The sequence below is a fragment of the Lactuca serriola genome, chromosome 2 (genome assembly GCF_051521515.1).
Source record: "Lactuca serriola cultivar US96UC23 chromosome 2, Lser_US96UC23_V15, whole genome shotgun sequence".
Classification (NCBI taxonomy): domain Eukaryota; kingdom Viridiplantae; phylum Streptophyta; class Magnoliopsida; order Asterales; family Asteraceae; genus Lactuca; species Lactuca serriola.
Window position 1 is genome coordinate 203,544,519 of NC_136409.1, and position 18,065 is coordinate 203,562,583.

General features: G+C 32.7%; 1 protein-coding gene and 1 pseudogene across 2 annotated transcripts; both read left to right on the forward strand.

Moving 5' to 3' along the window:
- The first annotated feature begins 1,012 nt into the window (after nucleotides 1-1,012).
- Nucleotides 1,013-3,568, forward strand: LOC145088201 (UDP-Glycosyltransferase superfamily protein). The gene is made up of 2 exons (XM_079026447.1): nucleotides 1,013-1,706; nucleotides 2,583-3,568. Exons 1-2 carry the CDS (start codon nucleotides 1,160-1,162, stop codon nucleotides 3,491-3,493), a joined length of 1,458 nt encoding a protein of 485 aa, XP_078882573.1. The 5' UTR covers nucleotides 1,013-1,159; the 3' UTR covers nucleotides 3,494-3,568.
- A 1,754-nt stretch (nucleotides 3,569-5,322) lies between these two features.
- Nucleotides 5,323-9,435, forward strand: LOC145089974 (cell division cycle protein 48 homolog; annotated as a pseudogene). The gene is made up of 3 exons (XR_013701422.1): nucleotides 5,323-6,427; nucleotides 6,501-7,962; nucleotides 8,086-9,435. The product of XR_013701422.1 is annotated as a cell division cycle protein 48 homolog (transcript).
- The last annotated feature ends 8,630 nt before the right edge of the window (nucleotides 9,436-18,065 follow it).

The window sequence follows — 18,065 nt, forward strand, 5'->3', positions numbered from 1 at the left end:
TTTCTGAAAGTTTTTGAGATTGTTTTGGATTTAAACAAAGAAAACTTGTTACTGACTTTTTGGTTTACTCTATAAATTGATTTGATTTTCTAAAATTTGATTTGTAGGTTTAGTTTACATTTTGATTTTCTGCATTGTGTTTATCATTGTATGTATGTGTGCCAAATCAGGTTCGTATGATCTTAAAAAATGTTCTTATTTTCTACTTCAGGTTCACATGATTCTACTTCTGATTTTGCATTCTTAGATTTATTGGGTTTTGATTTTATGTTATTGGGGTATTACAAAGAGATGTATATGTATGTTGAATATGAACCCAGATCTTCATACAATTCATCCCAAGATTAGAGAGAGAGAGAGAGAGAGAGAGAGAGAGAGAGAGAGAGAGAGAGAGAGAGAGAGAGAGAGAGAGAGAGAGAGAGAGAGAGAGAGGTATGTGAGCCCCTATTTTTATTTTATATATATAAATATTTATAGGGAAAAAAGAAAAATGAAAAATAAATATAATAAGGACAATTTAGTCTTTTCAATTTACCGAAGGACCAAAATCACAAACAAACTATTTTAAAAGGACCATCAATCCAAAAAAATCATGATTTTGATTAAAACCTCAAAAAAATGCATACCACAAGGACATTTTTATAATTTTGTCTAGTTAAAATGAGAAATATTAACAATGAAAACATCACTATTTATAAGCATAATGAAAATAAATTAATAGTATATATAATTAGAAACGAAATTGGTTTACATCACATCCAAAAAAAAAACTCTATTTCTATCAATATTTGTGAAACAACTATATTGTTATCAAGATTTGTGAAACAAACATATTAACCTTTTCTCGATCTATCCTATTACTACCATTAAAAGACTCGTGTATAATAACCTAAAGGAAAAGAGAGATTGGATCAACTTTCTTATATATCTAAATTAAAGGAAAACACCAAAATAAATTAAGCGATATTCAAATATGTCTTTCTTCTTTTCTTAAATGAAGATAAAAGGATAAAATCATACTGACAAGTGATCAAGCCGAACTCTCTAACCGGACACGTATAATAAGCCCTCCCAAGGTCCAAGGAGCTTCAGCAATAATGCACAGGAAGTTATAATTATCCACTGCAAAACATTATCTCAGACGACAACAATCGCCGGAATGGCTGATCGGAAAACTGAAAATCCTCATGCAATATTCATACCATTTCCTCTCCAAGGCCACCTGATCCCTTCCGTTCTTCTTGCCGTCAAGCTAGCATCAAAGGGATTCACCATCACCTTCGTCAACACTGAATCAATCCACCATAGCATCATTAAATCCTCGTCACAATCTGTCATCAACGGTACCCACCACCACGACGACGGTGATCTTTTTGCTGAGGCACGGAAATCCGGTCTGGATATAAGGTATGCCACCGTAAGCGACGGTCTTCCACTTGGGTTTGATCGATCCCTGAACCATGACCAATACATGGAGTGTCTTCTCCATGTATTTTCGGCTCATGTGGATGAGTTTGTAGGGAATTTAGTGAAAGGTGACGTGTCGATCAACTGTTTGATCGCCGATAGCTTCCATGTGTGGCCATTGATGATCTCAAAGAAGTATAATTTGGTCAATATTTCATTCTGGACAGAACCTGCTTTGGTTTTGAATTTGTATTATCACATGGATTTGCTCAAGAAAAACGGACACTATGATCCACTTGGTATACATAGCTTCCTTCAATCTCTCTTCAACATATAGGTCATGTACTTTCTTATTTATCTCATGAATTTATAATAATTAATACATCAGCTTATTAGAACATAAAGTTCATTAGGGTGAGCAAACCGGAACCAAAAAACCGAGAAACCGACGAAACCGAAACCGAAAAAACCGAAACCGAATCAAAACCGACGGTGTGGGTTTTAAATTTGTAAAAACCGACTTTCCGGGTTCGGTTTCGGTTTTGCCCCCAGAAACCGACCCAACAACCCGAGAAACCGACTCCTCTTTAAAACCGAGAAACCAACCCAACAAACCCGCAAACCCGATGCTTTTTACTGATTATTTTATATATATATATATATATATATATATATATATATATATATATATATTAAAAAAATAAAAATAAATAAAAGAAGTTTAGGTGTTTTTTTAATTATTTAACTAATTGTTATATTTCTGGAAAATGGGTTCAAACCCAAAACCCATGGGTTTAAACCTAGAAACCGTAAGTGTATGAGTTGAACCCAAGAAACCGCCCAAACCGATATCAGAAACCGAGAAATCGAACCGACCAGAAACCGACCCTATTAGGTTCTGAAAACCAGAAACCGATCATTTACGGGTTGGGTTGGATTGGGGTCCAAAACCGACCCAAACCGACCCATGCACAGCCCTAAATTACATGTTGCACAAATAAGCACATATTATTTTATCTAATATATATACCCTTCATATATAAACCAACTAGCTAGCTTGTCATAAAAAAGTAGTTTTGTTTTTATTATTGTATGCATAATATATCTTGCTATATATTAATTAATAATACAAACTCAAGTTTCTAGTAACGATATACATGTCTTTATGATTCCAGATAAGCATGAAGATGTCATAGATTACATACCTGGGGTCGATTCAATCAAACCAAGAGACATGATGTCATATCTCCAAGCAACTAATACAAACACCGTGTCACATCGCATCATACACAAGGCATTGTTTGAGGATGCAAAGAGCGCTGATTTCATGATATGTAACACAATACACGAGCTTGAATCTCACACAATTTCGACACTGAATCAAATGCAACCCTTTTATGCGATTGGTCCTATTTTTCCTAACAAGTTCACTCAAAAACTTGTGTCCACAAACTTATGGTATGAGTTAGATTGCACCCGTTGGCTTAATAATAGACCTCTTAGGTCGGTGTTGTATGTCTCCTTTGGTAGCTATGCTCACATTAGCAAACATGATCTCGCAGAGATAGCACATGGGCTCTTACAAAGTGGGGTTAGTTTTGTTTGGGCACTTCGGCCTGATATAGTGAGTTCTAATGACACTAATGCTTTGCCTCTTGGATTTGAAGACAAAATTAAAGATCAAGGGTTGATTGTGCCTTGGTGTGATCAAAAAAGTGTTCTTTCACATCCATCGATAGGAGGGTTTGTGACACACTGTGGATGGAACTCGGTTTTGGAAAGTATATGGTGTGGGGTACCTTTGATTTGTTTTCCTCTTCTAACCGATCAGTTCCCAAATAGAAAATTAGTAGTTGATGATTGGAAAATTGGGATTAATTTATGTGAAGGGAATTTGGTTGAAAAAGAGGATGTCACAAAGAAAGTCAAAGGTTTGATGATTGGAGAGAAGTCAAGTGAATTGAGGAACGAGATCAAGAAAGTTAAAACTACATTGCAAGATGCTTTGGCATTGGGTGGATCGTCTCAAAGAAATTTCGATCAATTTATTAGTGAAGTTAGAATAAAAACTAATAATATGAAATGAAGTCGCTATTTACTGATATAGTCAAGTTTTTATAATTTTAATTTTATATAATAAATAATAAATAAGGACATAATTGTTGAGGAAGATTGCACTTAATTAGATCAATTGATGCATGACCTATTTGTATTTGTGAAAGATCAAATTTGTTTAAATAGTTAGAATAATGATAAATGTAAGTTTGTAAAAAATATTAAGTCATATGTGATATTAAATTTATGCACTTAATTAGATCAACTTAAAGCTTATCGGAGTGACTTCGTCATCTTATTCGACAACCTCACCCGAGCAAGGCTTGGACATGCCAAGTTTGGCTTGGCAACTCGGTGATTTTTTACCGATGTGATATTCTTTTCTTTTTTTACTCATTAACTAAAATTCATTTTTTTTAAATTCATCCAATTTTAAAAATATAACTGTTTTTTTTTTTAAATTATAAATTTTAAACCCTCAATCTTCAACTATAAATATCATTATCCTAATTCATTCTTCGTCCCATTCAAATTTTTTTAATTCATTTCCCCTAACTTTCATATTTTTATTTCTTCAAAACCTCATCGCTAATGATTCGTACGATTCGTGTTTGGTCCCCTGAAAAAATGATATTGTTGGCTCGTTAATGGATTGATGTTACAGAAGACTCAATGCACATTAACCTCTTAGGAATGTTGTTTCTTTTATTTTCGATTCCGTACATCTTTAAATGTTTTTTCTTTTATTTTCGATTCCATACATCTTTAAATGATACTTAATTGAATGAGCCAAAATATATTATTTTATTGTTATAGATAAACATGAACTTTTTTCTATTCCACGGAGTAATATAAAGTTATAAACAAAGAAAAAGAAGGTAAGAAGCTTTCTTTGGTAACAAGAAAGGTTTCTATGCTTCTTCTATATACACATACACAATACACTCCCTTCTCCAATCGTAACCCTCTCCAAACCCTCGCCCCAAAATTCTCAATTCTTCGTTTTCTTTTACCAATCTAAGTCTATTAATCAATTTCCTCCACACCATGACTGATCAAGCTGAATCATCCGACGCGTAAGTCACAATTGTCCCTTGTTCTATTGTTAACATCTTTAGCGGTGTATTATGACTGTAATTTCCTAATTTTAAAAGTTTTGTTATAGCAAGGGAACTAAGCGGGACTTTAGCACCGTGATTCTTGAGCGAAAGAAGGCGGCGAATAGACTCGTCGTTGATGAAGCTATCAACGATGATAACTCTGTTGTTTCTCTTCATCCCGAGACCATGTAAAAGCTTCAACTCTTCAGAGGCGATACCATCCTGATCAAGGTATCTTAGGGTTTATACTTTATAGTTTATACAATCTTATAATCGTTTCTTGAGTCCTCTAATACTTGAATATATTGTTTTCTGCTCTTCCTGAAAGTTATTCATTGCATTCTTCATTCAATCTAGGGTTTTTATACAAGTTCGATTCAGCCTATTGTAATGAATCTGACCTTATAAATCTAATGTTAAGATCTAGTTATTGTACATTGCGCGCTTCAATTGTTTCATCTTCTTGCACGGCAAGAAAATGAGAGATACAATCTGTATCGCACTTGCTGATGACACCTGTGACGAACCAAAGATTAGGATGAATAAAGTCGTCAGATCAAATCTAAGGGTCAGGCTCGACGATGTAGTTTCAGTTCATCAGTGTGCTGATGTTAAATACGGAAAGCGTGTGCACGTTCTCCTGATTGATGATACCATAGAAGGCGTCACTGGAAATCTCTTCGATGCATACCTAAAAGTAAGTTCATTCTCTATAAACCAACTACTCTCCTCTCTTGTTTTCTTCTGATTTTTTCCATTGATGTATCTCACTGTTTGTTTGATTCGCAATTTGCAACCTGCAGCTTACTTCCTTGAAGCATATCGCCCTGTAAAAAAGGGCGACTTCTTTCTAGTAAGAGGAGGAATGAGAAGTGTCAAGTTCAAAGTCATTGAAACCGAACCCTATGAGTACTGTGTGGTTGCCCCTGATACAAAAATCTTCTGTGAAGGTGAACCTGTGAGAAGAGAAGACGAAGACAAATTAGATGAAGTTGGTTATGATGATGTAGGTGGAGTGCGCAAACAAATGGCACAAATCCGTGAATTGGTAGAATTACCATTACGCCATCCCCAACTCTTCAAATCAATTGGTGTTAAACCCCCAAAGGGTATCCTTCTATACGGGCCACCCGGATCCGGGAAAACCCTAATTGCCCGGGCAGTTGCTAATGAAACAGGCGCCTTCTTCTTCTGCATCAACGGGCCAGAAATCATGTCAAAAATGGCGGGTGAAAGCGAGAGTAATCTCCGAAAAGCATTCGAAGAAGCTGAAAAAAACGCGCCTTCGATCATCTTCATTGATGAAATTGATTCAATCGCACCAAAACGTGAAAAAACACATGGTGAAGTCGAAAGGAGAATTGTTTCACAGTTGTTGACATTAATGGACGGGTTAAAATCACGGGCCCATGTTATAGTCATGGGTGCCACTAATCGCCCAAATAGTATCGATCCGACTTTAAGGAGATTTGGGAGATTCGATAGGGAAATTGACATTGGTGTCCCTGATGAAATCGGGAGACTTGAAGTTCTTCGTATTCATACAAAAAACATGAAGCTTGCTGATGATGTGGATTTGGAGAAAGTTGGGAAAGAGACACATGGGTACGTCGGTGCTGACCTGACAGCTTTGTGTACTGAAGCTGCTCTTCAATGTATTTTTTGAGAAAATGGATGTGATTGATTTGGAAGATGAATCAATCGATCCTGAGATTTTGAACTCCATGTTTGTATCCAATGAGCACTTTCAAACAGCTCTTGGAACAAGTAACCCTTCTGCTCTTCGTGAAACGGTTGTTGAAGTTCCAAATGTAAGCCGGGAAGACATTGGTGGCCTTGAAAATGTCAAACGAGAGCTTCAAGAGGTATTTGTTTTTTTAGTAAATTTCATTATCTATTCTTGTTTACTTGTTACTTATGGTACAAGTTATTATGCAGACGGTACAATACCTGGTGGAACAACCAGAGAAATTTGAGAAATTCGGAATGGCGTCATCGTAGGGAGTTTTGTTCTATGGCCCACCGGGTTGTGCAAAAACGCTTCTTGCAAAAGCGATTACGAATGAATGTTAAGCGAATTTTAAGCATCAAGGGACCTGAGCTTCTGACAATGTGGTTTGGTGAAAGTGAAGCGAATGTGCTCGATAAGGCGCGTGGAATTATTTCTTGAAACGTTTACATATGTGTTCAAGTTCGCCCTAGACTATGCCTCCTACATTAGGATACATCACATGATCCTATTTATATGTATACTATATAGATCCTTTCTCCTAATCCCTTGCATCATCATCTGCTTCATCAAGGATCATCTGGAATGCTCTTGCCTTTGGCTTTAGTGGCATATTTGGCTTTATAGCTCCTTCCCTCTTTGGACAGTCTTGCTTGAAGTTTCCTTCCTCATTACATCCATAACACACCCTTTTTGAATGTACACTCATTGGCATAATGTCCAATCTTTCCACACTTGAAACATGTCACCTCCTCGCTACATTTTCCTAAGTGTTTCTTCTTGCACTTATCGCACCATCTTACTTCATCTCCTCCTACTTCGAACTTCTTTGAACCAGACTTCAAGAATTTCCCCTTCTCGTTGGACCTTGAAGATCCTTCAAATTTCATTTTCTCGCCAACTTCAGCTTTCTCCAGACCCTTTCCCTTATCTGGGTCTCAACATTCTTAGCTGCCCAGACGACGACTTTCAATGTGGTTGCTTGCTTAACCATCGGACCAAGGTCCGATGGCAATCCATTAGCAAACTTGTTGACCTTGCAGAGTTCGGTTGGAACTAGGTAATGAACAAGCTTCATCTTCTCCGTAAAACTTGCAGCATACTCGGCGACACTCATTCTTCCCTTCTTCAGGTTTTGGAACTCATTGTTGGTATCCAAAAGATCTTGCTCAGAGCAGTACTGCATCTTCAGCTGCACCAGGAAATCTTCCCAAGACATCTTGCTAGCTTCTCCATTGGGCATCGTATTAGCTAGTAGCTTCCACCACCTCAATACCCCAGATTTTAACAGGGGAACCGCGAGAGTGGTCTTCTGTCTGTTGCTACATTCGCAACTCCCAAACATTGTCTCCATCTCAGAGACCATAACTTCCACCTATGTTGGGCTTCCAGAAAGACACGGTGGTTTGGATGTCATGAAATCCTTGTACTTGCATCCATATCCGACATTTCCTCCATCTTTGTTATTCCTTCTAACCACTGGTGGTTCAGCTTGACCAACGGTCCTACCGTAGTTCCCTTCTTCTGACTGTCCGTCATTTAGTTCGGGCTGTTCAACAGGCATCAAAGGTTCATTCCTATTATTCAGCAACAATTGCCTCATTTCCTCCCTCTGTTCGGCCATCATAGCCCGAATCATGTCTTGTACTCCAACCATCATGACTGGCTCAGGTGCATAATTTACATAATACTCAAATAATTCCTCTTTATTACCTTAAAATAAGTTACATTTGTTGACCGTAACCATTACATCATCGTATCAATGCTTAACCTCGAAACATTGGCATTATAAAGTCGCACGGTGGGGCATGTAGAGCGGCATGGTCGAGCTATTTTAATTGTGGTCAAAATGGGCATTTGAGTAGGGACTGCCCCCGGGGTGCACTGATTTGCTTCCACTGCAACCATACATGCCATAAAAGGTCGACTGCCCGAGATGATAGGAGGAGCAGCGACAACGCCTGCACCGACCACTTTGAGGATCAATGATGGCCGCCAGGTCAAGACGGAGACACCTATGGTGAAGTAAGAGCATTTCAGCTAACAACTGAGTAGGCGAAAGCAACACCGATGTGGTTACTGGTATGTCTCTTTACCTTATCGTTTATTGTTTTATTTTTTTATGTTTATATTTATTTGATCATGTGTAGAGACTTTTTTAGTCAATGGTATGACTACTTATGTCTTGTTCGATTCGGATGCTACTCGATCCTTTGTATCTCTTGCGCTTAGCAAGAAGTTTAGCGATACTCCTAGGATTTTGGATTATCCATTGGAGGTAGAGATTGCTAATGATCGTTCAGTGAGTGATTTAAGGGTTCATCGAGGGTGTGATCTGAACCTATTCAGCGAGAGATATTATATCGATTTGGTTCTGATTCATCTGCGAGAGTCGAAGGTTATTATAAGGATGGATTGGTTGGGTTCTAATGGAGACATGATTGATTGTGAGCGCCAGCTAGTGAGAGTTCAAACCACAAGTGGGGGAGAACTAGTTATTCATGGCGAGGGAGCTTAGCATGGACCATCCCTCTGCTCAGCTACGAGGGCCATGAGATATCTTCAACAAGGCTATTTTGGGTTTTCGGTTTATGTGGCGGATACTCGGGTTGGGGGCACGGTGACGTAGGTGAGGTGCCCATCGTTCGGGATTTCCCCGATGTGTTTCCAGAGGATTTACCTAGAGTGTCTCCTGAGAGGCAGGTTGATTTCCAAATTGATTTGGTTCCTGATGTGACTCCGGTAGTCAAAGCACCATATCAGTTAGCGCCCCCTGAGATACAGGAGTTGTCCACGCAATTGCAGGAGCTGCTAGAAAAGGGTTTGGCAAATAGGATGAATTAATGAAAATAAAAACAGACTTTTATTGATTTGTCATAAGAAATGCGTTTCTATGCCACATAATGTGTATAATGGAACTATATGTAGGAATAACAGCTTCTGCTAAGCCTTTATTTTCTAAGGTGTCGTTTGATTGTGAAAGGATATTCGGTATGTTGTGTTGGTCCCAAACACTTTGTAGATTCTTAGATCGAATACAAGCAAGAAAGAATAACGAGAGAACAAAGAATTATCACAAAGATACCTTTCACTAAGAAATGTTCTCACAAAGAGAATAGATGTACTACACATAACTATTACAATCTCTCAGAAATGTACCTCACAAATTCTATACAAATCATCGACATACCCACCAAGAGAATGTCCCATATATATATATATATATATATATATATATATATATATATATATATATATATATATATATATATATATATAAATCTAGCCTAACCAACTACCTAAAAGATAGGAGTAAACTTCTTAGTGAATATCTTTAGATCTTTATTTAAGTCAATAACATTAATTCTTAAGTTATAGGAATTGATAACTTCCTTGAATATCCAGATCTTCAAATAATAATGTCCATAATAAACTTTTTTTATGCATCTTGGATGCTAGGTCACCAAGAGCCGTGTAATCCAAACGCTGATATGCTGATGTTCAGATGCTAATGACATCAAATGCTGATGCTGCCACCACATCATGTTGATGTTGATGAAGTCTTCAGTCTTCATTGCATCATGCTTATGCTGATTAAGTCTTCAGTTGCAGATCTAATCAGCTCAGGCTGCCTTAGATCTGATATTCAGTCTTCAGTAACTTCAAACTATCTAAACTAAAAGGCTCATATAGATCAATGTGTCTAAGTGATATTATTTACACTTACTTAGACGACACTAACTGTTTACAGTGAGTAGAATAACTAAGTATACAATCAGCGTTTGACATTATCAAATCTATACACTCGAGACAATATGTGACCTTACATGTTGTAGTTTTATGGTAAACATTTTACACCAATACCTAAAAATTCAACACTGGAGTAACATTTAACCTATAAATACACTTATTACTACAAATCAACAATGTCATTTTTAAGTTATATATATATATATATATATATATATATATATATATATATGATATCTTTATGATTGTAGTAATAATATTTTAAAGAAAATCACAAAAAATTCCAAAACTAATATATAAATTATCATTATTGTGTTTTTTAATAAAATAATTATCTTAATTTTGAGTTTTTTAATAAATAAATATAAGTTGTTCTCAAATAAATTTAGTATATATAAACAAGAAAATTTTTAAAAAAATCCTTCAACTTTAACCTTAATAATGAAAAGTCCTCAAATTTATTTATTTATTTTTTGTTGTTTTTTTTTTTTGTTTTTTTTACAGTTTAACCATTAAAATACAACACTAACCAGTTGCAAAGGTTGTTTTGTAAGTTTTCATCATGGTCAAATTGAAAAAAAAAAAAAACAATCAAGGTGACTTTTTTTTTTGTCAATAAAACCAATATATAGAAGTTTTTTTCTTTTTTTTTGTTTGACAAATTTCCCTTGACTTAAAAAAATATATTATTAGTTGTTATTTTAAGACATTTTTTTCTAGAAAATATTAAAAAGAGTAAATTACATGAATGGTCCCTATGGTTTGGGGTAATTTGCGCGCTTGGTCCCTAACTTATTTTTTTAACTCGAAAAATCTCTACTGTTTGTTTTTGTTACGTTTGGTCCATACTGTTTGTTTTTGTTATGCGATTGGTCTCTGTCTTACCTAAAAAGACTATTATTTAAATAGAAAAAAATTATAAGATAGGTAAGGTAAGGTGAGTGGGGTTGGGGTATGTTTATTTAAATATTTTAAAAAATCAAGGGAAAAATAGTTTTTTTTAGGTAAGACAAGGACCAAACTTGTAACAAAAACAAACAGTAGGGACCTTCCAAGTTAAAAAAATAAGTTAGGGACCAAACGTGCAAATTACCCTAAACCGTAGGGACCATTCGTGTAATTTACTCTATTAAAAACTTTTAAACGTCAATTATATATTCAAAATATTCAATTTTACGCAATTTATTTGTTTTAAAAATATTCAGACCAATCAATTAAGATATTTTTTTAATAATTTTTTTTTCATTTTCCTTTAACTTCATTGTTAACCCATTTCTAAGGGAAAAAAATGTAGTACACAAAATAGTTTTTAATATCTTTAATATATACTAATACTTAAATTGTTAAGTTTTTAATATTTTCGGGTAGAGTGTTTTTTGATAGCACGCTTGCAGCTTCTGACGTAAGTACAGCACAAGTCAATTATTTTGCATATCAAAGAGGCCCAATTTTGTATTTATGAGAGAAATCGGATGCAGAAAAATGACTATTTGTATTTTATGTGGTTACCGACAAACATAAACTATTACATCATTCATTTGTATTGATAACATCACATTATCATCCATTTATATTCATTACTTATATTCATTACTGAACTAGGTGAGAGACCCGTAAATTATATGGGCTAATTTAAAAAAAAAATTAAACATTAAATTGAAATATAAATAGAAAATATTTTTTAATGTATAATTTTAAAATAAGATTGGAATAAACGTATTTATTGCAATTTAATATCATATATATGATATTTAAACTTTACATATATAAGTATATGACTTTAATTTTAAAAATTATAACAAACCAAAAATTGACAAATGGATAATATTTACTTCAAAAATACCACAAAATGACAAGTGTCAAAACTCATGAGAGATTAACATATGGCAAAAAAACCTTCATTTATTAAGGAGGATTAGTTTTATTCATTTTTAAAGATAAAAATTAGGCTTTTCCACTATCATAAATATAGTAATTACTCCGTTAACTAAATAATCGATGGTCATGTTATTATAGGGTCGGTATGTAAGGGGGACAATTTCGACGACCGTCTAAAGCCTAGTTTTAGTCCCCAAGATTAATGCTAAGAGAGGGTTTTTATCGTCACAAAGGTATAAAAGCGTCTAAAACTGATGCATTTATTGGTAACCACAATTGATTCAAAATGAAGGGAAAACGAATCGAATGAAATTTAAGAGCATTGGGTATGGGCCGGTGTTATAACGTCATCTTACATGCCACATCAACCTTAACACCACCATAACACCATGTAGGAAATGGTGTTCCAATGTCATAACTTGTTAAGAGGTAGAAAAAGGTAGAGAGTGAAAGAGAGAAGAAGGAAGAAAAATGATTTTGATTGGTTCTGATTCTCGTTTCAATATGTTGTGACGAGCACGAGAAGTGTCATGACGAGAAGAAACGAGAAGGGGGGGGGGGGGGGGGTGTTCCCCCCGTCACGACGGCGTTTTCATGTGCCACATCATCCGGTTGCTTCTCGTTGTTGGCCCATACCGCATGGTCTAAAAAACTTATGGGCCTTTCAACCGAGATACACAGAAGTAATAGTCGCAATAAAATCAATGACCCATTTGTTCAATCATGTTGTATGCTTCTTATTGTTTGTTTCAAGTATATAAAGCATTTATGTATCATTTTGTGATGTAACTCTTTATATGTACTTTATTGCTTCATTTGTGTGTAATGAAGTTTGTATACTTTAGATTATATGTTTCGGATATTGTGTTGTTTTTATGCAATTGCATATTCTAGTTATATGTAAGAAGCTATTTGCATATTGAATATCAATTCTGATTTTGTTTTGATGTCTAATAAGTACATTTTGTTGACAAATCTCACTCTTCATGCCATGTGGTTGATTATTGGTTGTAGTTAGATGTGAGAGTATTTTCTAGAATGTATTGGATTTGTACTAATATTTAATTGGTCAAATCTTTGAATTACTCTAATTATGCTGAAAAATTAGGCATTGACACCACAATTCATATTTTTAGCCCTACATAGAATGAAGCTCTATGTATGTGCACTTAGCATGTTCTTATCTTTACGTATAATAAAACCACGCCTTATTGCTTTGAGGGATTAACATTTATGTGTTTTCCTACTACAATGTTGTGATAATCAAGGGACCTTGAAGATCCTTGAATTTGAGCTGAAGTGAGGATATGTATGCAACCACCCTTTACACTACTATTGAAGCTTAAACTATTTTCTTTTCTATATACTTTATATTTGTTTTATTCTTGTTAATGTTTCATACATTAATTTGGATGATACTTTTTTTGAAGGACATGATTTTTTATTTTGTCCCGAGCTTTATATCAGACTTGGACCGGTTTTAACCTTTGGTATATTTTTTTATTTGTTTTCAAATTATTAAAGTATTAGTTTCATTAACAATTAACTTTATAAAGAAAAAAAATCATCTTTCTAAATTTATTGTTTTATTCGATGAATATCCAACCTTCGTTAACATAAAAAACGATAAAATTTGGAGTAAATTACACGAATGGTCCCTATGGTTTAGGGTAATTTGCGCGTTTGGTCCCTAACTTATTTTTTTAACTCGGAAGGTCCCTACTGTTTGTTTTTGTTACGCGCTTGGTCCCTATCTTACCTAAAAAGACTATTATGCCCTTGATTTTTTTAATTTATTTAAATAAGCACATCCTTAATCTCACCCCCTCACCTTACCTCACCTACCCCATCATTTTTTCCTCTTTAAATAATAGTCTTTTTAGATAAGACAAGGACCAAACGCGTAACAAAAATAAACAGTAAGGATCAAACGCGTAACAAAAACAAACCATAGGGACCTTCCGAGTTAAAAAAATAAGTTAGGGACCAAGCATGCAAATTACCCCAAACCATAGGGACCATTCGTGTAATTTACTCTAAAATTTGATATTTTTATTTATTCTTTCCAAATATAAATCCCTAAAAATTAAAATCAACAATATACATGCACTACATAAAGATGATGCATTCAAAGATATTTTTCTAATTTTGTAGTTGTATATAGACAATAAAATGACTTATTAAGGTAATTAACTTTTCAGTATGTTTATATTTGGGTAACTATTTTTTTTCTGTACACATCTAGGTAACAAACTTGTTGGAAGTGTTCACATATGACCATTATGACCTGCTATAGCAAGTTAAATCCTAGATGTGAACGCTTTCAACAAGTTTGTTACTTAGATGTGTAAAAAAAGTTACCCAAATATGAACAAAATTAAAAGTAAAAGTCAATTACACGAATGGTCCCTATGGTTTGGGGGATTTTGTGTTTTTGGTTCCTAACTTATTTTTTTAAACTTAGATGGTCCTTACTGTTTATTTTTGTTGCGCGTTTGGTCACCGTCTTATCTAAAAAGACTATTGTGCATTTATTAATTTATTTTTTAATTAATTTTCTTATTTATGTATTTATTTTTTACATATTTAAAAAAATTAATAGACCTCACATATTTGTATCTCACCGGATGATCCATACTGTTTATTTTTTAATTAATTTATTTTTTTAACTCAGATGATCCCTACTGTTTAATTTTGTTACGAGCCTGGTCTCTATCTTACCTAAAAAGACTATTTTGCCCTTATGAATTTTTTTTAATTAATTTTCTTGTTTATGTATTTATTCCTTATATATTTAAGAAAAATTAGTAGACCCCACATATATGTATCTCATCACCATCCTATCTTTCATCCTCTTCAACTTCTATTTATTTTCCATCTTTAGTGATATCGACGTCTTCATCATCCCTTTTTTTCGGTCCTTCAACTCCGTTGAATCAACACCACAACCCACTAAAGATGAAGAGACAGTAGGTTATGGTGTTGGTTCGCTAGAGTTGAAGTACCAAAAAAAGAAGGATGGTGAAGACGTGGATGTTACTAAAGATGGAAACGAAATAGAAGTTGGGGAGGATGAGAGATAGGATGGTGACTGGTAAGACCCAAATTAAAATTCTCAAATGTGGTTTCAGGTTTATGGTGAGGAGATACAAATATGTAAGGTCTATTAATTTTTTTAAATATACAAAAAATAAATACATAAATAAGAAAATTAATTAAAAAATAAATTAATAAGGGCACAATAGTCTTTTTAGGTAAGCCAGGGACCAAACGCGCAACAAAAATAAACAGTAGGGATCATCCGAATTAAATTTCTCAAATGTTGTTTGCGGTTTACGGTGAGGAGATATAGATATGTGGGGTCTATTAATTTTTTTAAATATATAACAAATAAATACATAAATAAGAAAATTAATTAAAAATAAATTAATAAGGGCAAAATAGTCTTTTTAGGTAAGACAATGACCAAACGTGTAACAAAAATAAGCAGAAGGGACCATCTGAGTTAAAAAAAATAAGTTAGGGACTAAAAACACAAATTCTCCCAAACCATAAGGACCATTTGTGTAATTTATTTTTACTTTTAGCTTTGTTCATATTTGGGTAATTATTTTTTTTGTACACATCTATGTAACGAACTTGTTGAAAGCGTTCACATCTAGGATTTAACATGCTATAGTAGGTCATAATGGTCATATATGAACACTTGCTACAAGTTTGTTACCTAAATGTGTACAGAAAAAAAATAGCTACCTGGATATGAACATACCGAAAATTTAATTACCTTAATAAATCATTTTCCCAATTTGCTTTTATTTAAAAAATATAAAGGTTGGTATATTTATTTTTATTATAAAAAAGTCAATGTGTGTTCATGCATCTACATATTTAGGGCGTGTTTTGTAGTTGTATATTGAGCATAAAAAGCCAATATAAATCCCTAAATGTTAAAATCAACAACATACATACACTTAGGGATGTCATAAAAAACCAAAACCGAATAACCAAACCGAACCAAATGAAGTTTGGTTCATTTGGTTCGGGTTATTTGGTTTTCGGTTAATTTGGTTTGGTTAACCGAATAAGGATACCTTATTTGGTTTGGTTTTGGTTAAATTTTCATTGTTTTGCTTAAACCGAAAAAACCGAATATATATATATATATATATATATATATATATATATATATATATATATATATATATATATATATATATATATCAACATTTTATATATAAATTTATTGATTAGTTACTAAGATTTCCATGACTTTCTCAATTATTAACCAATAAAAAGTTATAATTGTTTTATATTTTGTATTAAAAAGCAAAAGCAAATTAATCAAATAACTTTTAGTTGTTTTTTTCATTTTCATATACGATTAAAGTTAAATTAACTTATCTCTACAACTTGAATATAATATTTTATATATTAATGTAGTTTCTTTGTTTGGTAATAGTTAAATAAGTTTTTTTTTCTTTTAGTTTAATATTTATTTTTACATATTGAATTTTATTCAGTTTAACCGTTAAACTGAACCGAATAAACCATAACCGAATAAACCGAAACCGATTAAACCGGACCTTATTTGGTTTGGTTATGGTTAAATTTAAAATGTAAAAAAACCGATAAAACCGAACTGTATTAACCGAAAACCGAAAAACCAAACCGAATAACACCCCTACATACACTACATAAAGATGATACAGTATATTCAAAGATATTATATATATATATATATATATATATATATATATATATATATATATATATATATACACACACTACATAAAGATGATATAGTATACTCAAAGATATTTTTTTAATTATATATATATATATATATATATATATATATATATATATATATATATATATATTATACATACTTATAAAGCTAGTATTTTTCTTGAATCATGTATTCGAAACCCCCATAAAAATTTGTCAACACCACATGCATTTGAAACCCCCACACCCTTTCACCTTTAAAGTAATTAATCACACATAATCTCATTTCAAGAAAATCACACACTCTATAAGTTCAACACCTCATGCATTTCAAACCCCCACACCCTTTCATCTTCATTATATATGTAGTTATATTAATATATTTTTCTTACAAAAAGTCGTCATTTGGTTGAAAATATTATGATTCAAAAGTTTTTATATAGTTGAAGCATTCACAATTCAAATATAATGATTTGAAGAAATGGGTTATGTCGCATCGATGGTAATTGTAATATGATTTTTTTCTTTCAACCAAAACAAATGAAGCTTTTCTATTCTTTCTTTATATTCAATTTCTCATTTGACCTTTATATGAGATTTATATGTATTACTCGATCTTGAATGTGACTCTCCAAACATCAATGTTTGCTTGGAATATCTTTCTCATTCTTGTTTTTCAAGAAAAACATTTTGATTACAGGTTAGTGAAGAATTGTCAATAAGTTTCTATGGTTGAATGATGTTCAATAAAGAAAGAAGATTCAGAAAACGGATATAGGTTTTTTTTTTGTTTGAGCAAAGTAGACGAATGTTAGTTTTTTCTTTTGATTTAAATATATATTTATGTAACATTTTTATTTATATATTTAACCACCCAATTTTCTTATTTATTTGATTGTAATTTTTCTATTTTGATTAGGTTTATTTTCTATTATTTTTTGTTGGGTTATCCTACACAACATATTTACAAGACAATATTTAAAAGATAACATAATTTTTAACATTTGATATGTAATTATGATGATTTATCATGATATGTTCTTCATATGAAATTAATTTATCCATATTACTACTACAATAATTACATATAAGATTTACAAAAATATATATTATATGTGATTTGTTTAACATATATATGTACCTATGTATGTTATAAATTTATAATTAAATATATTTATGTTTAATAACTGAAGGGATTAAAATGATGCATCAAAACCAATTATTTAGATGAATATAATAATAATAATAATAATAATAATAATAATAATAATAATAATAATAACAATAATAATAATAATAATAATAAATACACATTTCCAAATACTGTATTCATTTGAAACTCACACTACAACTCAAGAGTTTTCTAATTTATGTATATTTATTAGTTACAACTCAAGAGTTTTTAACTTATGATTATT